The 27,933-nt window shown below is 30.5% G+C and overlaps 1 protein-coding gene across 2 annotated transcripts in view; it reads right to left on the bottom strand.

Moving 5' to 3' along the window:
• LOC129958171 (F-box/LRR-repeat protein 12-like) overlaps positions 1-27,933 on the bottom strand; it is a 115,100-nt gene that overhangs the window by 18,944 nt on the left and 68,223 nt on the right. For both annotated transcript variants that reach the window (XM_056070416.1, XM_056070415.1), the window contains exon 2: positions 690-900. In XM_056070416.1, coding sequence (XP_055926391.1) covers positions 690-900 — 211 coding nt within the window. The remainder of the gene's footprint in view (positions 1-689; positions 901-27,933) is intronic.

Below are 27,933 nucleotides of genomic sequence, written 5' to 3'. Positions count from 1 at the left end.
AAATATGGCTTTTATTCTTCTTGATTCCTTTTACCAAGCGGAACTTTCGCAATGTTTTAGTCGTGGATTCACTGTTCTTATAGAAAAACTTAACCACTAATGCTCGATTCGGTAACGTTAGCATGATGCTCGAATTGAATGACGGACCCATTTCTAGCCTTGTGTCTTATAGCTATCCTGATTTACATAAAACGTCTCGTTTGGCATGTGAGCACCATCTATCTGCCATTTTTTACGGGATTTTTAATGGGAAAAATCAAAGACTTTTTTGACATATTCCCGCAAACCACAGTTTCTTTTCGGGCATAAATTTATTTTTCATGATTTTTTGAAGTTTACACGAATTTATGGCGCACCCTGTATTTTAAATCCTTCTAGTTGTGCGCCAATATATACTGATAGAATCAAATTGTCTTCTAAATAAATTATGCATTACGTAACTTATCTATTTAAAATTGTTTGCATTTTCATTAGCCATGGAAACAGAATTAGAAAAGAATTTTTAGAATTTCTTTATGATCAAGGTGATATTAACGAGTGTGAACGCCAAATAAATGCGAGTTATTGTCTTAATAATCTGAAATGTATTTTTTAAATAGTTTCCCCCTTTATGTTCATGTAGGACTGAACTGATAAGAGAAAGAGAAAAAAATTAGATTTATGCTCATATAGTAATACAAATTCTTTACCAAATCGTACAGCTATTAGTGCCAAAAGAGTCTCAATGTTTGTGACATGAAGACCAGATACATCGGGTCTAAGCGAAACGTGGGTCCACAGTCTGGAATCGCTGGAAATCATTCGCCATTTCTTACAAACTCTCGCCAATCGACCAATTTCTTTGTGAGGCAGATATGAAAAAATTTGAAGGAGCACTTTATCAGGAAGCTTTTCGATTGTCTGAAAGAAAAACAATGTATTTTTATGAAGAATTTAATTTAGAAATTTAAAGATTCATTACTGTTGTAAATTTCTTACGTTTTTAATGTATTTTCAATATTATTTACTTATATATATATAATTAATAAATAAATAAATAATAATGACGACATCCTAATCATATCGTAGTTGCATCAAAACCGAAATTAATAATTTAAAGAAAATAGTTTTTCAAAAGTCATTTTTTTATGTGGCACATGTTATGCGGCAACAGCTGGAATAATCGTTCACTTTTTTTGCATGAGAAAGAGGAGTTCAGTTAGGTAATATTTGGTGTTTTCTAAATCAAAAGTCCTTTTTTTTGCCACATTGAGAACTATGATTTGGAATAAGCTTCAGGAAGGAATGTTAGAATTTTCTCATTTTCAACATTTTTTAATGACGCGTTCTTTTACAAGAAATCTACAATATCCTGTTTAGAAAGAACCTAGTTTAAAACTGCATATACGTTTGTTATTAACTTCATGGCAAAATCATGGAAGGCAAACAAACATATATCCATGTATACTACGATTGTTGTAATTCTAAATTGTGGATAACATAAGAAGAATTTCGAAATAACAACGGTTTTCTGGGCAGAAGTCTAATTCTGAAAGCCATGCTAATTCTATTTTCAAGAAAACGCTGGACACTGAAAAAGCTGCAACAAAAGTAAAAAAATTCCAATTTGAAATGAATTATTACAATTTTCAAAGAACTATGCTTGCACATTTCGATTTTCTAAATCTTGTGTTAACTTAATGATTGAAACCTGAAGTAACTAAATTATTAAATTGAAGACCATTGCAAACTTAAAAGATTTGCACAGGGATTCTGGAAATTAGCGAAAACTGAAAAACCGCTGAAAAGTTTTGAGGTAACCGCGAAGAACATCTTCCTACAATCTATTCGAGAAATTCAGAAGATCTGTAGTTTAATTACCTCTGTAGAAAAAAATCTTCAGTAGTTAGATGAATCCAAAATACAGGGATTGGACAGTTTAAATTCACTGTGAAGACATTTTTCAAAAAATCCAGAACATTCATCCCTGTATGGAGACTTTATGCTAGAGTATGAAATTCTGGGGAATATGGATTTAGCTACTGATGCAAGTATGTTCTATTATTCCCCTCACCACGGAGTTTACAAGCTTGAGAAGAGAACTACTAAGCAAAGAATGTAATTTAATGCCTCTGCATTCAACTCTAATGGCCTATCATTTATATAAAATTAATGGAGACCTTGCCCAAGAGGATTTATTTTCTATCAAGATTAGATTTTGAAAACACGTTTATCTTTTCAGCTTGCATCCATGAAATTTAAAATGCATAGGATAATCTTCATTGATCCTCAACAGTGAGACTTGCAACGAATTGTTTGGGAAAATAGTGACTGTGATACCATTAAAACTTACAGATTGAGTATAATTATGTAGGACGCAACTATAATACTTTACTTGGCTACTAGAATGTCACTTAACTAGCGAAGGATGAAGGACAAGAATTTCCCCTGGCTGTCACTGCACTAGATTCGGATTTTTACATGAACGTGCTCACAGGAGGTAATAACTCAGATTCGAAAAGGGGTGATTTGTTTACTTGATAGAGCAGGCATGGTGTCACACAAATGGAGACCGAAATCTAGGATTAAATGTACGAGGAAGCATCTAGGTGGAAATCAATATTATTTTTCATGTTCTTATGGAAACAAAGCCTTAGAAGTTCAATGGAATCATCAACCAAATTGTTTTTACTTCAAGTTCCCTGCTTAGCAAAACTTTAAACAAGCCATGCTATCCGACATGATTAGGATATTAGATTATCCTGAACTTCTGGGGCTAGTAATTATTGAGGCAATGTATTCTTACAGAGACTTTGGAAATTGAGAGTAAGCTAGAGTTACTTTCTGCCTTTACGAGGGGTGGTGAAGATTTCGGAAACACTTTGCATTCAATAAATCCTTAGCGCATACCAAGGCATGTGTTAAGTGCGTTTCCAGAGGAACGGGAAATTTATGGATTAGCAGAAAATGTCTGTAAAGCAGTATTGTACTTTAAATCTTCAACTGCTGGAAGAAGTTAAGTGCATGCATTGTGTAAAAATTCCTATGTACACTCGCGAGAAAAAAAAGTAACACAGTTTTATTCCGGCATTGTTTATCGTACAGTCATAAAAAAAGGTATAGTTAAAAAGGAATAAACGTACTCTTAAATATTTTTGAATTAAAAATTTCGTAAGGGCCTTCTATATATCGACATAAGAGCAAACTATAAAATTTCCAATAGCAACACCCATTTTTCTCGTCAAATTTCAAAACTGCATCAAAACTTCTTCCTGGGTGCCAAATTTCATTAGTCCAGGTCAATTCATTTAGAAATTATGAGCTACCACAGTTTTGACTTTTCTAATGTTAAAATAAAATTTTGAAATTTTATTCATATCTTAAAAAATAATATAATTATTGATCTCAATACTTTTGTTAATTAAGGAAATAAAATCTTATTGCACTTTTTTGAAGCACCGTAGACGCTATGCTTATATTTTCATTAGGTATGTAAATTCATCTAAATTTGGGGCAATTCAAATTTAAATTACTTCAATTCAGAACTGGCTGAAGTGTTTCAAAAAAAATAATTAAAGAATGTATCAAAATTCTGAAAAGAGTTGTTTGACTAATGGACGAATTTATAGTGAATGGGGAGATAGAACAAGAACATGACGAAAGACTCTATCAAATTTTATAAAATTTGCAAGATTCTGGATGGATTCTAAATGCTGGAACACGTCAGTTTAATCACATTTTTAAGGCATGCCATTTCTGCTCATAGGATAACTACTGATCCCCAAAAGACAGAATTGATAATAAAAATGTCACAATCGACTAATATCGTAGAGTTCAAGCGTTTCTTGAGGACATTGAATAGTTAAAAAAATTTAACTGATTTAGTTGACGTCACAGAACAATTATGCGCAATGCTAAAGGTATACCCGAGCTCTGTTTGGAGTCCTGATCAAGAAAAGACATGGGAAAGAATTTTAAAAAGAAGTTTATGAAAATTTCTAGTGTTAACTCTAAATAATTGCAAGAAGGCAGTTTGTTTCAGTGCTGATGCATGATCTTGTGGCACAAGAGCTTTGTTATATCAAATACCAGAAAATAACTTTACATGCCCAATTGTCTTTGCTTCAAGGATAGTTTCTGCATCTGAAAGAGTTTATCCCAAATAGAAAAAACTCTCGATATTGTCTGGGGATGTCGAATGTTCAATGATTACATTGTTGACATTACAGTAAATACTGAAATAAATCATAAACCGTTAGTTCCCATTTTTATGCGTAAAATATTAGATGGTCTATCTTTTCAGAGAATGAAACTTAAACTGAAGCAATATCAAGTTCAATATATACCAGAGAAAGATCTACTGATTGCTGATGAACTTTCAAGTAGTTCGATAGAGGGAAAAGAAGATGAAGAGCTTCTAGAAGAAATGACAGACTACATTCAAATTGTTATTGCTGCGCTTCCAGCAACTGATAACAGGCAATCAAAAATTTGGTATGTTTAATAAGAGGATACAGTGTGTGCTGAGATGATTAATTTTGACTGAAAGGAATGGCCTTGGATGTGAATTATTAACGTTGTTCATAGACATTCTGACAATTCTCAGGATGAATAGAGTCATGGTGAATGCAAAATTAATAATTTCCGAGTCCAGAAGATCGGAAATTTTGAAAGAAATTCACGTGGGTAATCTAAGTATAATCAAATACCATACTTAAGCAAAGGATAGTTTTCAGTGATCTAGACTCTTTACTAAATTGAAAGTTTGATATTGTTTTTCGATTCATGTAATAAACACAGAGTTTATTATAAAGAACGATGTTTAAATACGAATTTCCAAAATGACATGGCAGACAGTAGATGCAGATTTATTGAATTAAAAGACAAACAGTATGTCATAGTCGACAATGGTGTATTATTCAAGATTCTATGAAGTAGCTTTACTTGAAAATCAAAGAGCACTAACTGTCATGAGTTACATGAAGTCCATATTTTCCAGACAGGGCTTCCCTGAAGCAGTTCGAAGTGATTGTTTATCTCAATTCTCAACAACTGTCCAGAGAACTAGAGATCACAGACTGCTTTCGAAAAAGTATAGTTTTGCTATAGTAATATCAAATACCAATATTCTCAGAATAATGAATTCGTTGAGTCTATGGTTAAAAATTTTAAGAATCATTCTATAAAATTAGTACATAAAGAACCTTATATAATTATGCTGGTATTGAGAAGACTGTTAGAAAATGGATTCAGCCTTGCTGAATACGTGATGGAACGTAAATTACTTAACTTAACGTGATGGAACTTAAATTCAACCCATTTAAGGCGAAAAAAACCTAATGGCCAAAATTCCAAGAGTAGAAGATATATAGGGTGTTTAAAATTAATCCGACAATACTCAGAGACCCGTAGTTCCATTTATACTGAATGGATCCAAATGAAACTTCATTTATTTGGGCCATGACATAACCATGGGGCCAAGGTTTCCGGCGGAAGAAAAATTTAAATTTTTCAACGACTTAAAAAAGAACAGCCCCTATGCGGTAGTGTGTAAATGGATAATATATTCTATTATAATTTTGTTCTTGAAAAAACAAAAGAATAACGGGATATTTTATTTATTTACACATATATTATTTATTTATTTATTTTATTTATTTATATGGAATATTTTATTTATTTACCTATGTGCTTTATATACATACCTTGTCGATCAACAATATAGTGACAGCGCAACATCGCGTTATCAACAATCACAAGCAACATTTTAGTAGGAATGAAGGAGACATTTTCGAACGATGCGGGCTTTCAAATCCGCTTCATTAGTTACACGTCCTTGATAAACGCTATCTTTGAGAAAATTCCTGTCTCAAAAGTTGCATTGGCTCAGATCTGGTGACCGTGCTGGTCAGACAAGTAGGAAATTAAGCGAGATGACATATTTATCATGGAAGAGAGTTTGAATCCCGTTCTTTACACGTCTTTCTGTACGATAAGTTGTACCCTCTTGCATTAACATTCTGGTCTAACAGCCTCTTTGCCTTAACACAGAGACAACAAGATTCTGCTGTATCTGTCTCTGGTGACTACAATACTAGCGAACACGTTCACGGTGACTGCCTCAAAGAAGGACGAGCCAACAATGAAATTAGTTTTGAATTCATAGTATGCCGCGTATCTGGAATGTAGGGGCTGTTGTTGAACGTCATGAGAATTTGAGGAAGCCACTATGCGGCAGTTCTGTGTGTTCACAGCGATATCTGAATGAAAATGAGCTTCATCTATTCATAAGATATGCGATGGCCAGTATTCATCCACTTGCATTCTCGCCGAAGGAAGTTAAGACAAAATGAGGACGTGCAGCGTAATCTTGCGTTTTCAATTGTTGCATGAAATGCATATTGCAAAAGTACAACTTTATTTTATTTGAATTTTATGTAAAATCATGTGCACGGTTTCCCACGGACTATCTATTGCTCATGTTAGTGAGCAGCCATTTACAGTACTATTCGAAGAACTTACAAATGCTTCAGCTGTTGTAATTGCAACTTCCTCCACAATCGCTTACTCCACTGCACGTTGTCTTCTTCTTATTGCAACATCCATAGAATCGATTTCTTCAAACTTACGCATCATATCTTTAACTGCACTTATGGACATGTATCATTAATTTAAGTTTTTCATGTGCCGATAAGGACAGCGTGCTTCCGCAACATTGTTAGCATTTTGATAAAAGAGTTTTATAATCCATTCGCGCTCTTTCTTGACAAGCGTCATGTTCGCTGCATACGAATGCTTGAATTAGATGTGTGAAGAGCCTTAGTGCCCAGGCACTTCTTTTCAGTTTGAGGTAGTAGCAGAGGGAAAAATCAGAAGTAATGTACCATTGGTGCGTCAGTTGAGTAGAAGGAGGATTGCTTATATGCGCGTAAGGTTTAAATTAAAGCAGTCCTGCATATTTTTAATCAAAGCATTTTTTGATATTCAAATTTTTTAATTAGGCCAGGAAAAATGAGTAAAGTTCTGCATTTTTTCATTAATATTAATTTTTTTTGGCTATGTAGCCAAACCATCAGTGGCGGATTTTGACAGTTTGAGGCCACAGGTGCTAAATTATTTTGAGGTCCCCTTCTAAGGTGGTAAATTGTTTTGATGATTAGAAAATAATGTGAATTAAACTTATTTTAGCTTTTATATATATATATATATATATATATATATATATATATATATATATATATATATATATATATATATATATATAAGCATTATTAAATTAAAAAAACCTATTATTGAAACAATCTAAAATTAAAATTATTTCGGAAACGAAACTTAAAAATTATTTCGGAATCAAACTAAAAATTAAAAAAAGAGTAAAAAACAGAAAAAGAGCACAAATGCAGCTACTACTAAAATACAGATCAATCTAGACAATTAGTAATAAAAAATTAGTAATAAAAACCAAGTTAATTGGAAAAAAAGAATCAAAATTAAACCAAATAAAATAAGAATCCGGCCTGAAGACTTTCTCAAGGGTCATCCTCTTACAGCGATTCAAAATAAGGGATTTTTTTTTTGTGAGAAATCCGGATTTTTGTCCAACAGTATTGACCCCCTCGTGACCCGAAGATCCCATGAAATTAGGCCTAATAGATACACCATTTTTACAGAAAAGAAACAAAATAATAAATTAAAAGAATACGACCACTAATAAGCAAAAATACAATAACAGAAAATAACCATATAATAACTCCCATAACCAATTATGAAAACAAAAAGGAAAGTACATTCCAGCAGCAAGTAACTTTTTATATTTTTTTTAAATATATTTTTTTATTTTTACATAAGGTGTCCCATTCTTGTTTCCACCACCCTAAACTGTTTTTGCAAACGCCATTCAAGGTAAAAATAATTGGAGGGTCTCAGCGCCATCTATTGAGTTAGTTAATATGCAACGGAAAGTCTATTTTTATTTTAGGCAAAGGATTAATCCCAAATCATCTCTTCTTTTTATTAAAAAATTAATATTGCAGTAGTTTCTGGGAAATTCATTATTAGTTAAATTTTTAATGAGATTATTTGTTGCCTCAATATAGGAAATTTTGTTATTACGAACTCTTTTTGAAAATTTTAGAGTTTAGATTAGAATGATAATTACAAAGTTTCGTTATTTTAAAGTTGAATTCATCCCTTTTATCGTAGATACCAAATATTGTTTTATCCTTAGCAATTTCGATTTTTATATCCAAAAAGGTAGCCTTAAGTTGATTTTTATTTGTTTCTGTTAGAATTAAATCTTTTGGATAGCAATTAGTCACAATATTGGTATTATCTAAGTTTATCAAAAGTAAGTCATCAATATACCTCCAACCGTTTATTAAATTATATTAAATTATGTTTTTCTCATAGTAATGTAGGAAAATATTAGTTAAAGCACTTGAGAAAGCTGTTCCCTTTGGAATGCCCTTTACTTGTTTATAAAAATTAATTCCACTAAAAACGCAATTTTCGGTAATATTAAAATTACATAATGCTAGCCAGTTATTTTTAGGAATAACACCTTCATTTTTATATTCGTCATATATAAAAGTACAGATATTTATTAACTTTTCATGAGGCAGATTGATGTATAAATTTTCGAAATCAAAAGTTTATAAATGCCCAACTTTTTTAATGAACTATAACGAGTTTTATAATAAACCGACAAATATTAAGAGAAAATATTTCTATTTATATTCTTTCAAACTGGAAAAAAACCTGTAAAAGATCTTTTGCCCCAAGGAAAATGGTATTTTCTATTTAATTTCATATTTGTATGTTAATTTTTTAGTTAAAATACATATTAAAATAATTAAATTATTATATATTACTTAAATTAATTAATACTTCACTTATTTTAAATTTATTACATTGATTATTTAAATGTAATAATTTACAATCATTTAACAGACTAAATTAATTATTTAAAAATTGGTGACTTACTATAATATTTTTCAATAAAAGATTTTTTAATTTAAAAAATGTTGCAACAACTTGAAAGAACAAATATTTTATATTGTACAAAATAGTAGAATTATGACAATACTTTTTACTACAGTTTAAACGCTCTTTAATCATAGGATTGAACATTTTTTTAAAAATTACATCATGAATTCCTTCGCCAAAAGTAGAAAAGAAATTTATTCGCCCGCCGTCTTGAACTCTGCATCCTTTTGAAAATTGGTCATCGGCTGCACCGTTTAGAGTGATGTAAGGAGCACAAAAACTGGATATCTCATCAACGGAGTGTGCCCTCTTTACAGATGAGAGTCGTTTAGTGCACACAAGCGATTCTCAATGCCAGTTGATTTGGAGAGAAGTCGGGACACGGTTTCATCCCACTAACATCACGGAAAGAGACAGTTACTGTGGTCCTGGTGTTATCGTCTGGGGAGGCATTATGCTGAACGGGCGGACTCAGCTCTACTTTTTCAACAGAGGCTCTGTTACCGGAGATCACTATTAGAAAGAGGTGATCCTTCCTCATGTGTGTCTGTTCCGAGTTACTATTAGACCAGATTTCGTTTTTATTGATGACAATGCACGGCCACACTGGACTGCTGATGTTCAGCAGCTATTGGAAAGTGAAGATATCACTCGAATGGATTGGCCAGAGTTCTCCCCTGATTTAAATCCCATAGAACATGTGTGGGATGCTTTGGGGAGACTCCTTGTGGTACGATTACATCCTAAGGGGGACACCCAACAACTGGAAGAGAGGCTAACTGAAGAATGGGCATTCTTGCCTCAAAAACTATTGGACAATATGGTGCTGAGTTTGGAGAGACTATGCGAAGCAACCATTGCAGTAAGGGGAGGGCATATCCCATACTAAGGAACATCTACTTATTGTTCTTCCCTTTAGATAGACAATCATGTGCAATGATAGTATGAGTTCAATAAAACCTTTTTTTTTTGTTTGATTCCATATTATATGCATTGTACTCGTTTTTGCGTAACTATGCTATCGTTGCTGTTTAATTACAAAATGCTGCCTCTCATTTCTGAATTTCAGATCTGTCATGGAGTTATGGCAAAAAAATACCTGTTGCTTAAGTTGTGCACACCAGTATATTAAGTCTACATTGAATCCAAGATCAAAATAATTTTTAAATAAAAGGATTTGGATTCATTTTCAAAATATTATATTGTCTTTCCCAGGAAGAAGAAAGTGATTAAATCAAAACTGATATATGCTTTTTTATATCCATTATTAAAAATAATCACTTGGTAAATTTATTAAGAAATGTTTTTCTAGTAAATTTATATTGTTCAGAACGTCTTATTGTGCACTACTCGGCTTAAAAGGAAGCTGCAGTTTAAATTTCTTAAATAGCATTTGTAAATAATTCAAGCATTAAACAGGAATATTGTGAATGTAAAGTTTATAAATAAATGTATAGGGTGTTTCACTACCAGAACGACAAATTCGGAGGAGGTGTAGGGAGGCGTAAAGACGAATTGGAAACCCATAGCATTCCAAGGTTCAAAATGCCTTTTCCGTGAGAAACGGTTAAAAGAATCTAAGAAAAAAAAAGAAATAGAAACTCATTAATGTAACAAAAAGCATTTTAATGGCAAGTTTTACGTTTGCAAACATCTACATTCTACAGATGTTTTTCGGAATTCAGACCAAAAAGCCATGCATTCGAGTAGGTACGTCTATTCGTATTGCCTTCTGCAGCGTATTCCTCGTAGTCTGACAGCCTCGTCGTTCGCTCTGAATTTAAGATAACTCTCTTGAAACAATTTGTCTCACGTAACTTTCTATGCATTTGTGCGAAGATAGTAAAATGAGGAGCACGTCTGTGCAGGGAGCATTCCTGGCATAAGCATAGAGTGGGGCCCACTGCCTCTGCAGTTCTATACGCTAGATGCATGTCGGCCAGTTTAATGTTTGAATACTCGTCCCTCTTACAATCTCGGGAGCCGGTTCGAAAGTTCTGATTTCCAGCAGGATCGAGGTTCATGTCCTCTATCGCTGGACTCAGGCATTTAGGATCCTGCAATGCCATGTGATTCCGATTTTTGTTTGTGCCCCTTACAACTCCTACAAGTTTGGCGCAATGATATTGAAACACTCAGTATACAGGAACAAGGTATGGGGTTCAAGGTAAAATTGGGAACAAAATTAGTTATTCCTGGCTTCCAATAAACTTACTCCGCAAATAACTTTTTCTCGTTTTCGAAATTGGAGAGTGAATTAAAAAAAGGTCGTAAAAAATTGCATAAAAGAATGATTGAAAACCTTTGATATCATTATTTTTAAATATAAGTCCGGATTTATTTCATTGTTCTATTTTGAATGTAATCTCCCTATATAGAATTTTGAGCTTTTCTATCAATGCCGCAAAAATAAATTTGAATTAGAAAAAGAGATCGAACTAGAAAGGTAATCTGACCAGGATCAAAGATCAGGCTGCAAAAAAGTAAGTAATCAGGCTGTAAAAAAGCAGGTTGAACACTGATGAGGGATCTCTTAGGAGGGATACTGGATAGGGTATAATGTTTAGCCGGTTAAAAGATGAATATTAAAGGTCTGGAATATGCACATTGTTAAGGGGAAAAAATGAAAAAAATAATAATATCACTTCTAGTATCTTAAAATAATATTTAAATATGGAAAGTGTATAAATTATATCAAAAGTTTACAAAATTCCTCCTTGGACAGAAAGGAATATCAAAGTTATTGATGATTTTAGCAATCAATCCAAATTTTCAATATCCGACTTAATTCATTTTTATTGTTTTGTTTTCACAGGCAGCATTATAATATCTGTGAATTCCTCTTTACATATGGGTTTAAAACAAGGAACTCTGCTGGTTCTGTATTTGTTTTGAATCAGTCGGAAAACTGCTCGATTAATGTCCAGTGTTTGTGGCAGAAATTTGAGCCACTATGATACCTGTGCAAACAATAAAATCACACGATGGAAAGAAATGGCTTACATGTCCAGATTTGAAAAGTTCTATTGTAGCAAGACATCAAGTCATCAGCCATTTGTATTACAATGTTTGAAACTATTTTTTTCTTTCAAAAGATAGTGGCTATAATATAAATTTTGGTGAATATTTTATTTACAAGGATATGTAGGCATGAAAAAAGCAGATCGAACAGCAAAAGATGCTATTGTCATAAAAAACTCTTTTTCTCTTTTAAATGATTTCGATTAGAATATAAGATTTAAATCCTAAAGGAAGTGGGATATAGTATAAGACAATGATGTTCATGGAAAACTACAACCATCAATTAGAGGATTTTAGCAATCAAATTTTAATAATAAAACGACTGTAAAATTGGCATTATTTAGGACTCCTCATGCAGTTTTATATATAACCACTTACTAAAGTTTAAATCCCCACAAATGTGCAAATCATCTCATAGGTTTTATGTTTAAGATATATTTTGATTAAATGCAGCAATTTTACTAATTTAAAAATGAAATATTTCAACAATGTAATCTGTAGTTTATCAGAATTATTGGAAGATACTTCGAATATAAAATAATTAATATGTATTACCAATGCTGGTTTTGATAATCTCATGCGATTAAATCTTGCTACGTTGGATTTCTAAATTGTATTTCTTTTTATCGACATTTTGATCAAAAGGAAAAAAATCTTTGTATAAGATTTGAAAGTAATTATATTTGCTGCAGAAGAGTCATAGTTTTTGCACCATCAAACGCAATCAATGTCAGTTACTTTGTCGTATCTGTGCAATAATGCATCAAAGGCGGGGTTTGTAATGAATCGTTTTATCAAATTAATATGTATAGTTATTATCTCAAAAGTTTTCTTTAGAGAAGTCGGGATTTTGGATGATTAGAGTATTTTGTTTGATTAAGATGAAACTTTAAAAAATGAAGCATTGAGATTTCCGACATTAACAAAAAGGAATCATTTTTATTCCTCTCATTCATTATAGCATTTCATATTACTGATTCATATGTTGAGGCGATTATCGCTGAAAAAACTGTTATTGGACACTTTTTGAGATTATGGAATTTATATTCTCAGTGAGCATTGAACATTGATTCTTGATTTTCAACATATTGCTGAAACATAAGATACCGAAAAGTGGAAATCTATGAAAATAAGATGATGCATTTTTTATGCTTACCACTTTTATTTAGTTAATAATTTGTTTTACTTAATCCTATTTTTTACAAAGAAATTTGTTTAGAATTTCAGTAAACGTTAATGCTCGGATTTCTGGTTCTTAAAATTTTTATTATCTATATGAAATATTATGAAATTGAAGTTATCAGAATTTCTTGCGTACACCATAAGAGTGTTTTAATACATATAATGATTTTAATATATTATATAGAGAAGTTTAAACTTTTTAAAAATAACACTCAGTTTACAGCTTATTGCAAGTTTCACTAAACTTTATAGTTTCAAAGTTCGAGAAAATAAAATCTTGAAAATCTTTTGAATCGTGAGAGCTTGTATACATTTAAACTTTGTTTAAGTACCGAGAATAGTTTTTGAGATGCATTTTGTTTTATTTCTCAACTGGTCAAAAGATAGATGCTTGATATGCAGAGTAAGTTTTACCTAATCTTCCAAACCAAACGGTAGAAGAGTTCATAAAACACTACAGCAACTTTGTACTATATCTTAGTGTTTGCCAGTTAGGGCGGGTAAATTGAAAATGCTATTGAACGGTAAAAAATCATAGTTTTAGAAGTTTCCGATAGATTTATAAGTAAAATAAGCACATATTTCAAAAGTGCAGTAAAACTCCAATTAGAAGACACCGTTTTCATAAGGATGCCTGGATTTAAAGTTGAGCTCTAAGCGCAGAAACCTTGGTGAAATACAGCAGCGAATTGTCTCCAAAATCTGTAATATTGAATACCGCCTACACCGTGTTAGCTACAGCCTGTCAAATTCACCAAAAACTTGTACAATCCAGTTTTTGAATTAGCATACAATAAACCAAATCTAGTCTTCTAATTCAGAAGAAATTTAGTCTTTCGTTTGCCACTAAAATTGGCATTCTTTAAATAAATATTCGCCGAAAGATCCGCAAATGAAAGGACAGTGAACAAATGGAATGTATGTAATTCCGTCAATATGAACTTTTTCAGGCATGAGGAGATCTGTTTTTTTTTTTTGTTCATAACTTAATGAAAATGCCGCTTTTCTTATTTCATTATATTTTTTTCTTCTTAAACCTAACTAAAATAGCAGGCTTAAGGTGGGCAGGAAACTGAAATCCTGCCCACCTTAGGTGGGCAGGATTGCCCACCTGAAGGAGTGACTTGTCAGTTTTTATGTTCTGACGGATGGCAGTTTCTATGATGTATTTCTCCTAAACTAGAACACTAACATGGTTTATTTTAAGTTCATTCGAGAGTTAATGGAATGAGAAAGTGGTCGTAAATTTAATAAATTATAGCTAGAACGGTAAATGTTACGAAAGATATAATCGATTTTGCACTATGCCAAGGTTTCAACGCTTATAACTCGTCTTTCAATTCAGGATGCAAATAAAAATGGTGTCATCTTATAGGATTTTCTTTCAAAATATGGGCTCATTTTATATAGCTACTCTGTATTTTGCAAGAAACATTTTTAATTAGAGATTGGTAGCATATTCACTTTATCAGCCATAACTTGCAAATGATGAGATAGGACAAGGTTGCTATAGAAATTTATGATCCATATGTTCCAAATATGGGATTTTAAAAATAGAGTCCGGCAAAATTATTCTTAAATTAAATTAAATACAATTAAAATGAATCTAGAAGAAATTTAAAAAAGTATGTAACATTTTATATTTTCATAACATGAATGTTTGCATTTTCTTTAAAGATTAATTAATATTTTAATGGCCCATATTCAATTTATTAAAATATCCTTTTGTAGATAAAACAACAACTTTTTTGAAATCCTTCAAACTCAGCTTAGAGGAAAGAAGAATGTTATATATAGTTTAAAAGCACAGTGTTGAGTTTCAGCGAATTTAAAGTCTCTGTTGTGCCAACGCTTCGTATAAATCTCTTCTTGTGTTAGTCATATGCAATTACTTTTGTTAAAAATTATATTCTCTTGAAACTGCTCCTAATAAATCCTGTATTGGATGCAATATATTCTTCAATGGATCCTGTCACAAAATTGTAAGTAGAAGAGTCCATTTTTGAAATGATGCAAAATGAGCATAATCTGATTGTATCTAATCAGCAGGGATTCCAAATTATAAAATGAATTTTAAGCCGGTAAACACGATCGAAATTTTTGATAGTTTAATAATTTATAACTTCTGATAATTTTTCTAGATATTTGACTTATATGCGTCGTATTTTTCAAAGACAAATGAATCAAAATGAAACTTAGAGAGTGAAAATATTATTTATATTATATCCTTACATAAAAGACCTATGTGTAACAAGCAAGTTGTGCATAACAAGTGATTTTATGATTGAATGCCAAGGAATGTCGCCACAGTTCTGTCCAGGGAAATTTGATTTCAAAATTAAATGAAAATGAAAAGAAGACAATTTTCAGGAGTAGTAATTTAAAATAGTTCAATTTAGAATATTTATTTAGTATTAATAATGATTCAAAATATCAAATGTTTGTTTTTTTTCAACTTTTGTTGCGCTGTGTTTGTAGAACCACAAACTATGTAACGCTATGATGTTGGTGAAAAACTCTATTTTATAGCTCTAGCGCGCATTTCGATTGAAAACGGGCTTATGAATTCCTCGATTCTGAACAAATATTTCATGTAAAATTATAATTTTTTTATATAAAAAATAAAATTATAAAATTCAAAATTTTGAAAAGTTTTTCACGATTTTTATTCGACTTTTTAAAAAGAATTTATTCACAGCTGTAATGTATAAACAAGAAGTAGCTATACGTTAATTCAGAAAATTATAAACACATTTATTGAAAAATTTGAAAAAAAATTATCTAAAATTTTTCATAAAATTCATTTACAATTTTGGCGCATCAATTAGAATTAGTCCAAAAGATTTAATTTCAATTCAGATTGTGGGAGATTTTGCCGAATAAACTAAGATTGCTTTTGTAAAGTCAAGCCATTCATCCGTATTTCCCAAATTGCAAAACTTAAACCTTGAAGACAATCTTTACTCAAAAATAATTTACCCATGTACAGAAGAACAATTGAGAAAATGGGAACATAGAAATATTCCCAAATAAAGGAGAGTTAAGCGTTTTTTTAAGAAGAATTACCCAAGTGCATTAAAGAAATACCAGTCATGATTTTGTTTACCCCAAGTTTATTGCCAAAAATAACTCATAAAACAATAGGCCATATGATTCTCTGTTCGTTTTTGTCTGATTATTTTTCCTTCACGCATATACACACAAAAAAACCACAAAATAAGTTTACGATCAAAACGTGACATATGAAAAATAACAGCGGTATCTAAATATAAATCTATCATTATTTATGCTCTTTTGAGAAAGTACCATAAAGAAATTGGGAAAAATTATTTTGAGTAATAATATAAGTCGATCTTTTTTTTCTTCTTCTTTCGGTATCGTTGTATAGATTCAGTCATGCATGTAAAGTTAATTTATAAAAGTTATTTCTGTATTGATTTCTTGCCATTTTAAAATTACCAGGAATTCTGAAATATTAAGTGAAGTTAAATATCTTGAAATAAATAACAGTTTAAATTTCTGGTCCACTTTGATTTTTATTTAAAATACATTAGTAAATCGTACTTCCTAGGCCAAACAAAGGGCATAACCTTGACCAAACAATGGCATAGTGGTTAAAAGTTATGTTGTATAAAATTTAAATATTCTGCTATATGTTTCCTAAATTTTCTCATTATTGCAATTCTATTTAAATGAAATGAATTTTAAATTACAACTAGAATATACCATCTAATAGTAATTTAAAATAAGCACAACAATAAATCTTATATTATCTGAAACAAAGCTTCACTTTTTTCATGCAAAACAGATTATAATTTTTTTATATTCCAAGAAAGAATAGGCAATTTATGCCCATATTCCTATAAATTTACTTTTCACTTTGAAGCATTTAAAATATGTGCAGTTGCTAGAATTTCAGTTATCTGTGTTACTTCAACGTATGATAAACATATAAAATTTTTCATCCAATATTCATACATTCCTTGGTATAAAGTCTACTTTTTTCTTTCAAGAAAGCCGAATGAGTAAACATTTTTCGACTTGGAATATGGATATTAGGTCAAGTCCTACTTTTGTCAGAAAGTGTCTTAATCAGAATGGTTTTGCTAGCTTTCAAAGCATTCCCTAAAAATTTACCTTTACTCGCAAACCCTTTATTGAATTTGTTCAACTAAATAAAAAATTTCAATGATTAGCTTCAAATGAATTACCTATTTGAGGTCTGAAAGGTAACGTGATATTATAATTTACTAAAATAATCATGTTCTTTTAAAATAACTTTTTCTTGCTATGAATAGCTGCTGTTTTTGTTGTTTTCTTGTTTCAAGCAAATGATCACTTTCTCATGAATGTTTAAATCGCAGAAAGAGCTTATCATTTATTCAAAGGTTATATCAACATTTTTTTGTTTAAATCAAAAGTTTTAGCATATTTTTATGCATATATAAAGTAGTGCAATGCTATTGAAATTTAAATCATTTTAAAAAGGCACAAACTTTGATATTAAAATATGGATATTGGCTTTTTCTAAATATTGTTAATTATTATGTAGAACTTCTTCTGGAAAAGAAAACGAAATCCTTATTTTTTGCCTCAGAAATCTGAATTAAAACTCCAGATTTCTGATGGAAAATATCTGTAGTTTATATCATTTTTGGAATACGAAGCCTCATGGGAAGTTTATTTCCTTTTTTGAAAGACAGGTTTGATAACTGAGTATATCTGAACCAATCATCTGTCACACTGTATAATAGAAGTCTCATGTGTGTATGCGCTAAGAGTTTTCTTTTAAAAAGTCGACATTTTTTTCCAATTTCTTATCAGTTCAGACAGTATTTTAGTCATTATTAAGATGCTGCTTTCAAATGCACACAAAAGATAACCATTTTAACGTAGGAATTGACAAATATTGTTGTTTGTGTAAGAATGACATCAAATACCTCTATTGTATACGTGAATGCAATATTTAGCCACATTATCACTGGATCCGAAATCCTTCATTTCACAAGAATATTTGATAAGGTAGAGAAATTTCATAGTTTATAGGGTCAAAGCATCTGAAATGAAAGGTTTTCAGATGGAATTCTTCAGTATTTGTAAGTACAAAATGTTCATATTTTATTAAAATTGGCTCAATAATCTTTTAAAGTGAACATGTCTTTTATTTGATCTTAATGAATGTGCTATTTTCATGATTTGGAATATTAACAACACTTTGGGAGCGACTAGCAAAAATTTCGTATTGTGGATCCCTTTGATGAGATTTGATACGAATAAACAAATGGAAACTATTAAAAGAAAAAAAGTATTCACTGCAAATTTAAACTATTAACTACAAAAAGAAAATGAACCAAGATGGAAAGCAAACTCTGTTTAACATATGTCTGTAGGCATCGATCCTCCCTTCCAACGCTTTCTATTAATGTCCCGATTACGCGACTCGCTAAAAATACTCTTCTACCAGCTGGGAATTCCTCATCTTTATTGTGAAGGTATGCTTTCCGGGGATTAGGGAAGTTGGATCTTTTGGCCAGATACCTTTTTCCAATGAAAATGATTAAATTTTGTGCGATAAATGGAAGAGCAATTGTTGCAAATTATTTTCTAAAAAGACGCATTAGAAGGAGATATTTTTTTTTTTTTGGAATGATGTTGCAGATATTTGAGATAAGAATTAAATAGACAAATAATTAAAGCCATAGATTCTAAATAGATCTAATTAGAATTTCAATCGAAAAAGAAGTAATAGCATTTTTATTATTTGATACTGAGGAATATTAGACTTCCATATTTTAAACTATATCACGGATGCATAAGATATTTAAAAGAATAAAGTTTAGAAGTAATTTTTAATCATCCTTTTTTTATTACAAATCAAAAAGCTGTTTTAAATATTTCTCAGTAGAGTTGTACGTGAAGTGAATTGAAGAATTTTAATTAATTTATATCAAAGACATATATTTGAAGCTAAGACTATGCTATTAACGTTATGATATACATGAGATATACATAAAATAAAGCAATAATTTTAATTATAGTTGCATTACAATATATTTATAATTTTGTATGGAAAAAGTGATGAATTTAATTATAAGATATTAAGGCGTATTGGTTTGATCGGTACTGTCCCCCCTCCTCCTGCGGAAACAATTGTGTGTATTTTCGAGACTTTCACAGAGATTTACAAGGTAAAAAAACTGATGAATAATTCCGCAGAAATTTTCTTTGAGATCTTTCGAGTCATTCGTTAGATCTTTACTAACAAGAAATTAACTTATTTATAAAAAAGTCATAAAAATTTGAAATCTATAAATATATTTTCCATTTTTGAAAGTAAAACTGGATATAAATCTTAGTAATCATTAATTTGTTAATGAGGTTAAAAATTCATTAGAACTCATTTTCAGGAAATTTCTCTTTTTTTTATATACAAAAATGGATATTTTTCTACAGAACCCGCTCATTTGCGTATTTAAAAATTATTGATTTTATAAATATTTATCTATTATCTATCTAGTAGCTATTGCAGGCAATTAAAATAAATATATAGATTTAATAATACATAGCTATAAATAGAATGTCTGTTAAGTCTTTGTTGTCTTTATTTCTAAATACTTTCCCGGGTGGCGATATTAAGTGGGCCTTATTTTAGGATTTAGGCTTTATCACTAAAGTAAGAACGTTGACTGGAGTTTAATTCTTAGAAAATTAAAATCTAAGTAGCTGTAGATAAACAACTGTTTATAGAAAAAAATCGTAGTTTCAAACAGATTTTAAGTTATAAATTTTTAGTTCTTTGTAATAAAATGCCTTCAGGACAATATTTTCATCCAGTTATTCATAAGAAAAGAATGTGAAGAAAGAGTTTTTGATATCTTTCTTTCTTATCCTTCGCTTCGAGTCGATCTACGAAATGGAGGGCAGACAGATAGGAAACTAATCACGCATATTAATCCTTTCCAAGTCCTTTGTTGTAATGAAGACTTTTCAATAAATGCTCCATTTTCACACTGAATGTATACAAAGTAATTCAAAGCAAATTTAAAAATCATTTATTTCTAAACGAATGATGAAAACATTCTATTTACACAGAAAATGTGGGCATAAAATCAGATTCTTTTTCTCATAAACTGGAATTTATTGAAAACATAGTTTATAATTTTTGGTTTTTTAAGGAATGATTTGGCCGGAATAACAATTTAAAATGTTCAAAGTTTCATCTACCTTTCAGAAACACAGATATCAAACCATTTTACTGGAGTAAGCAACCGTTGTGTTGTTCATGTTCTGTCAAATCAGGTGCCTATGACTGCGTCGAACGCAATTCCTCATCTGAAAGGATGAAAATTTACAAGTTGATATTCCAGCAAATATAAAATCCTATGCGATTTTTCCTTCCATTTTTTTCTGTGCAAATCGAAAGTTATTCGTTTGATTTCTAAAATTCCTCTGCGTTTCTGAAACACTCCGTATTTTACAAACTCACAAGTTTACATTGACAGGGAGTCCAAGTCTTGATGAACGTTTTCACCAAATAGTTGGCCTCAGAAGCTACGTGGTAAAGTCAGAGGACTGCGACTATACTAGATTTCACTCCAGCTGTATACTGGAACATAAAATCTGCAAATGCTGTGTGGCGAGAATGCTTGGAAAATGAAATGCGCCGTTCTCTTAATCTGACCATATAATTATAATTTCAAAATAGGACTCGTATAGAATAGCTAAAAAAGAAAGGGAATGTTAATCTGATTAAACGAAATAGCTTCGCTCAAAAATTAGTTAATTTTAATAAAGAGCGGCACTGTTTGCCATCAATGAATTCGCCAGCTTAATAAAAAAAGAGTTCGATGATTGAAATATCTATGGACTGTAACTCTTACAGTAATTTAGAGTCACAGTCAATGTTACATTGAAACAAAAGAATAAATTCAGATATTACTTCAAAGAATGTACAAAAGATATTTTTCAAAAAATGACTTTGAAATATTAGAAGAGTGGAAACACGAACTACTTATTAGGGAAATGTTCTTCATGTTATCTTTATCGTCTTGTTAACTATTGAGAAAGTGGGGTGGTATTCAGAGAACCATAAATTAAAGAAATTAGAAAATTGTACTACTTGTGATAAATATAACATTCAACGAAACACCATTAAAATTTCCCGATTCCTGTATTTTTAGCAGGAGATAAATTATGCTTAAAAAGCACAAAAAAGGCTAAGTATTCCATTATGATTGAATCGAAAATCTAATTTCACACTTTGCTCGAATTAAACTTCGTTACCATAAACAACATTTTTCTAAAGTTAAACTTAATGATTATTGATGCAAATCGATGTGTTCTTTTTTTAATCCTTTCATTTTCCATCGTATTTTTTAATGTTCCAAATCAATGCAGAGCAGTCAATTGTAATTGCAAAATGCATTCAATAAATTATTATAGGAAAAATATAAGAGAAATTTACTATCACAAAACAATGAAATAAAACAATATTTCCTGTGAACGCGGTTAAAACTAATGAACGCCAAATTAAAATGAGGCTTTAATAATAAAAACTGAAGCATGTCGAATTAAAAGGCGATAGTCAGTACAAAATAACTTCTAAAAAAAACAGGTTTTGAATTTATTATATAGTAGCAGCCTTTGGTAGTTGACTAGTTGGTACGCTAATGGATTGATGGCTTTTAAAATTGAATATTTTGTTGAACAATGTCTTAATGAGTTCTTCAACAAAATATTTTTACATTTCTAAAAATTTACGACATGAAATTGGCACATCCATTCTGGGGTCCATTTCTAGGCTGTGATATTTCAACTATTTATTATTTTTAATTAATTATTTCTTAAAGTTTTTAATGAAATAATCAAAATTTATGCCAAACTTTAGTACTTTTGCTCTACTTTACTTTAGACCGAAAATTCTGAAATAATTATTGCTGAGAAATACCATAAAATATAAATACTTATCTTTTCAAAGACTTTGGATTAAATATTATAGGATGCCCCCTTAAATTTTCATTGATTTTCAAATCATCCTTGTTATATCAGGTCACGAAACGTCCTCTTTCTATCGACGAGGGAAGTCTTATCTGCTATGGCAGCCCCCCGGAGATATTTACTTCCACTTAAATCGTTAGATATAATTTATGATTCCCTCAAATGATCAGATATTAAAAACACTGTGATTTTAATTTCTTTCATGGGTGTTGTTCATTGTGTACATGAACCTTTCCAATCAGCCTGGAAATTCTAAAATAATTATTGTTTTAAATGCTAGTTTAAAGTGTAAATAAATATTTTCTTCAAATATTGTAAAATATGTCGTTTAATTCTCAAAGATTTTTAAATTCTCCTTGTTGGTGTAAAGTCACTTGAAGCTACTACCGATGAAGTAGATTTAATTACCTTTAGCTCACGGGGGATGTTGTTTATCTTTAATTTCAGTTAAATTATTTAAATATAACTTAATATTCATGATACCGTGAAATTGCCAGTAATAAAGATGTCTTAGTTTAATAGTCTTATATGTGATTCCCTTACTGTGTACATGAAACTTTCTAATATGAGTTCCTATGACACCATTAAAAATATAATTATCCGATTCACCTATCTTCTAAATTTCGCGATTTTGTAGCTTCACTTTCTTATTCGTCTGGTAAACTATACAAATATAAAACAAAATGATCCTTTTTTAGCTCTCAACAATGGAAGAAAACTATGTGATTAATAATTTGATGAAATAATGAAAGCGGGTTGAATTTCAAGGTAACAGTAAATCTACTTTTGAAAATGAGGCAAAAAATTATTTTAAAAAAAACTGCTAAATCTCAGGAAATATTTGTACGTCAACTAAATTGGTAACGTTGAAAAGATATTTTTGAAAAAATTTTTAGCATTATGTAAACATTATTTTTGTGTTGTAACCTTTTTGAAAGTTATAGCGGTAAAACGCCAAAATTTAGCTTAATTTTTAATTAATTACAATTCGGATTAAAATTTCCAAAAAAAAAAAAAAAAAAAAAAAAAAAATTCGCTCTGAGGTGTATTTTCTCAAACTCCAAGGTACATATGTGCCAAATTTGGAAGCTATAGATCAAATGGTTTGGCTTGTAGAGCGCCAACACACACAACTTTATCTTTATTATTGATATATATTTTAATTGCTATCGTTTCCTAGTACCATCTCTAATTCAGTCTCATGGCACATGATATTTTGAATGTTGTTTGGGATAGATTTAAATGCATTTTCCAGTCGGATTTGTATTTAATTGTGAAGAGGAGTGTAATCCCAAAAGAATGGAAAGCCGCCTGCTTTGCTTAATTTTATAACAAACATGATACAGCTGAGGATAAAAATATTAAAACTGAAAAATTGAGATAGTTTATTCATTTATTTATATTGTGCATACAATAATCCATAGGCTTGCGAGTAAGTTAGACATATTTAGAGGAATCTTCAAAACTGAAAAAAAAAAAAGAATTATCTTGTAAATCTTTTAAAAATACAAGGCGTCTTTAAAATATCTGGTCGAATTGTAAAGGCAGCAGAAAGGACCGAAAAGCTTTTATGAGATAATAGACGGCGCTATTTAGATAGTAACTGAAAGACGTCCGCTGACTTTAAACGTCACTTCTTGCCCGAATTTCGAGTAGCATGAATCGTTACATTAATTTGGAATTCGTCTACATGCTTCTAGGAAAGATTCTCCATTAATGTTTGGATTGACATTGTGCTCAGCAACTTCATTGGAGCATATATTTTACATTGTTGCTTGAACGGCAACATATATGGTATGATTTTACAAGATATTTTGTAGAAAAATTTTTCAATGTTTATCCAATATTCGCGCTTCAACGGAGCACCAGCATGATGGAGCTCGATTCAGCACCAAATCTAACATTATGAATTCTTTTTACTAGGAGTACATTAAGATCATGGTTTACAAAATTTCATTTGAGTCCATTGAAGATTTAATGACCTGACTATTAGTTACTCTTGGAAATAGGTGTGACAGGCCTGATGATATTTTTTACTAAAGTACGTCAATCCGTGCACCGTCGCTGTGAATCTTGTAAAATTGTTGGCGGTCTTTCTTTCGGGCATCTATTGTAGAAAGTTTAGTCATTAAAATGTTTGATTTTTTACCCTTCCGCTTTCTTTCTAACATACCACACACTTTCTATTATACAATCTTTTTATTTTGAAACCTTCTACTTGTTTTTACATTTTTGACAGATATTTTAGAGTGCACCCTGCAAACTTCTTCAGGAAACCATAACAGTTTTCATGTAAACTAGTAGTTGGTTATTGTATTAGAAAGGAGCTTAAAAATGACAAAAAAAAAAAAAAACTTAGTAAAGTTCCTAATAAAAATAATAGTTAAAATAAATTGTTTTGTGTGGAGATTTTTCAGACTGCCGAATCATTTCCTTTTCCATCTTAAAAAAGTATGAATAAGATTGAACATTATTGATATTTTATTAAATAGTAATGGTATTCAATCGTATTTAGACAAACACAAATAATACAATGCTATTTAAAAATTATTAAAAATCTTTTTTTTAAAAATTTTTTCTTAAATTGCCAAGGTAGTTCGACAGTTCCTTGAGAAGATAGAATGTATATTCTGTGCAGCTATTTTTCTTTTACACTCTTATGCACATAATTTCAATTATTACCTTTATTTATTACCTTTATATATGTGGTTTGTAATACCTCGGTTTTCTGTACTCCTACCTGGAGTAAAAATTGAAAGTGAATGAAAAAAAAAAATCTCACTTCTTGGATTGAGAACAATGATTTACTTAATACACATGCTGCCAATTCTTTTCAGCAACTCTTTCTTCCATTAAAATGAGTAAAGACGCTCAACTTACGCTACCCTGCCAGGGAAATCCCAGATTTGAGGTTGAAGAGTTTCGATAATGTGGTCGGTCCTTATCTCCCTGGTGGGCATAGTAATGTTGTGGGTTAGAGTTACCTCTCATTGATATTGGAATGTACTTCCTATTGAAGGGTTGTAAGGGTCGGTTATGGCAATTAAGTTTCAACTATAATTCCTACCTCACTGCTAATGCTGCGTTCAGTGGATTGCTGGTAGTGAACAAATGGAGCGCCTGTTCAGTTAGCGTTATACTTACAACCAATTATGCAATCAACTGTAAGTTTTCCCTTTCCTTTTAATATTTTAGTCCCAAAAAATTATATATTATTCTCATTGTTTTTCTTGCATTATTCAGTCAAAAGCTTTGGATTCCTTTATGAAAAGTGTCTTCCAGTACTTTCTACACTTTCTATATATACATAACACATACATAATACTTCTAATATATACATAAGACACTTTCCAAAATGGAAATTATAATAAAGTCGAATAACATTTAAATGCTTAAAGTATCTTATGTATATATTATACAAACTAAATTGAAAATTATGAATTAATGATTCCCATAAATATTTCTTCACATCTGCTATGTTGATTTCCTATAAAAAATTGTTTCAAACATTGTAAATTTTGCAGGCTACAATATGACGTATGTATGTTTTGCGACAGAATGTTTTTAATTCGATTAATTGAATGCATGAAAAATTTGTTATTATCAATTTATTTGGAAATAGGTTTCTCTAATATGTCACTTTGTTCATGTTGCATAATTATTTAAAATCTCATTTTTTCACTTTTATAAGATTTATATTTCTAGATTAAATAATGTGCACCATTTTAAATAAAGCTTTCTTCATGATTTAATTTTTTGAAATGTTGATCGCTCGCTTAGAGGGATAATTAAAAAAAATTATAGCACTTAAATTTTTAAAAATTATTTCTCTAATTTATTTATTTTTAGAACTATCGAAAATAATGGAATTTTTATACATAATCTTCGATATTAAAAGAAAATACAAAATGGAAATGCCCTTGAAGAATGTTATTATTTATCAGATTTCTGTAACTTTTTCAATTTAATTTCATAAAATTTTTTAGCCTATGGTATATTCTGAACATTTAGTAATATTTCGAAATGCATGAATAATGGAAACTGTCGAGTTTCTAAATTGTGATGGTACTCACGGTCCTCCAAATATGCCTTCAAAGAAATTCATTCTTAAATAATTCCTGAAATGCGCTAGAAAGGGTCCAAAATATTGATTTGTGCCCTTCTTCTCATTGCATCAATATCTCAGATATGTACCTTAAAAATTTTAGAAATCATTTCATTTTTATTTACGAATATTAAATGAAATATATTCATAAAGAATGGAGAAGGTTCAGTTATGTTCGCATTACTTGACCCTAAATATCTCTGTTGTAGCTCCAAAACCGAATTTCTATCTAATCAAATCCAGAAAAATAATATGTTTAAATCTTTTAAATTCAACATCGGTTGTAATTCTTCTTTTTATTGCCGAAGTATTATTAAATCAATGATGTTATTTATTTTTATTGAAGATTTCAATTAGTTATAGTTAAATATTTTTCATAGAATAATATATTCCGTATAATAACATAATTTTAGTGAACAGTAGAATTGATTGCTTGATACCTTATGTCCTTGATTTTTTGCTATCAGTGTTAATGAAACTTAACATTGTTACAATAGCAATATGCAAAATGATCGGAAATGACCTTTTAATAACTTTAATTTTAAAATATCATCTCGTATAAGCAGGAAAATAATGAGTATCTATAGTAAATTAACTATATTGAATTTATTGGGACAAGTTACAGCGTCTCTCCGCCAAAAGTCCAGACAAAAAAAATGTTTGGTAAACTATAATAAAAACACAAGAAAACATTTCAAGGAATTAGCTGCAAGATTTCCGAAGATATTTGCAATTGAAATCTTGAGATTTCCATGACTTGAAAAAAATATCGTCCTAAAATTAAAAACGTATTCTTAGATCCTCTCTCTGAAGGCGTTTTTCAAATTTTTAAAAAAGATTTTTATTTACTTTCTTCGTTGCTTAATTTTCATTTCGCCATTGCCAAACTCGGAAAAACTATATGATTATCCGGATAATATATTTTTCAGTTTTAGACACATTTATTTTTCAGTTTTTCAAGACACGTGAAGTTCCTAATTTTAATCGTAAAGAGCCAATCCTCATGAAACGGAAGTTTTATTAGGGTCTAGTGCACATTTTTCTAATTGCGTTTTTTAACCGATCTCTTTTATTTTTTAGTTATTTTTGTAACTTCTTTAATTTGCCACTAGGTAAGCTGTAACATATCTCATTAATTTCAGCATAGTCATTTTGTTATAGGTACACGATTAAGAAAGTTTCAGACATTAACCATCTAAACGTCCAAATCATGCTTGATATAAAAAAGAAAATGTAGCAGCGAAAATATTTTGCAACATAAAAATTGAAAATTAGGAGGGCTATTCCAAAATTAATTTAAATTTCGCCGTTGCTCAGCAAGAAGTGGTGCTAGCGATCCCATCTTGGTGTCAGAATATCTACTGCATCATAACGCATCATAGTGTGATCCTTTATGATTCGTGTTACCTCTGAAGATATTTAACACTAGAACGTCCGTCGAGTGGATTGGAAACCGGATCCTGTTTAGTTTGTTCTCCTTTCCGCATTTTAGCAGAGAATTTGAAAATTTTTTGTGACTCTTAATCATTTTCCATGGTGATTACACAATAAAAGTTTAGTGATTCTAGGTTAATTAAAAGAGATTTTACAACTAAATATACCTAGACGTCTGCTGGTATCGTTTCGACACCAAGGCAATTTATCATTATAAATAGGTGTCGGTC

The sequence above is a fragment of the Argiope bruennichi genome, chromosome X1 (genome assembly GCF_947563725.1).
Source record: "Argiope bruennichi chromosome X1, qqArgBrue1.1, whole genome shotgun sequence".
NCBI lineage: Eukaryota > Metazoa > Arthropoda > Arachnida > Araneae > Araneidae > Argiope > Argiope bruennichi.
This window is presented reverse-complemented; position numbering and strand designations above follow the sequence as displayed.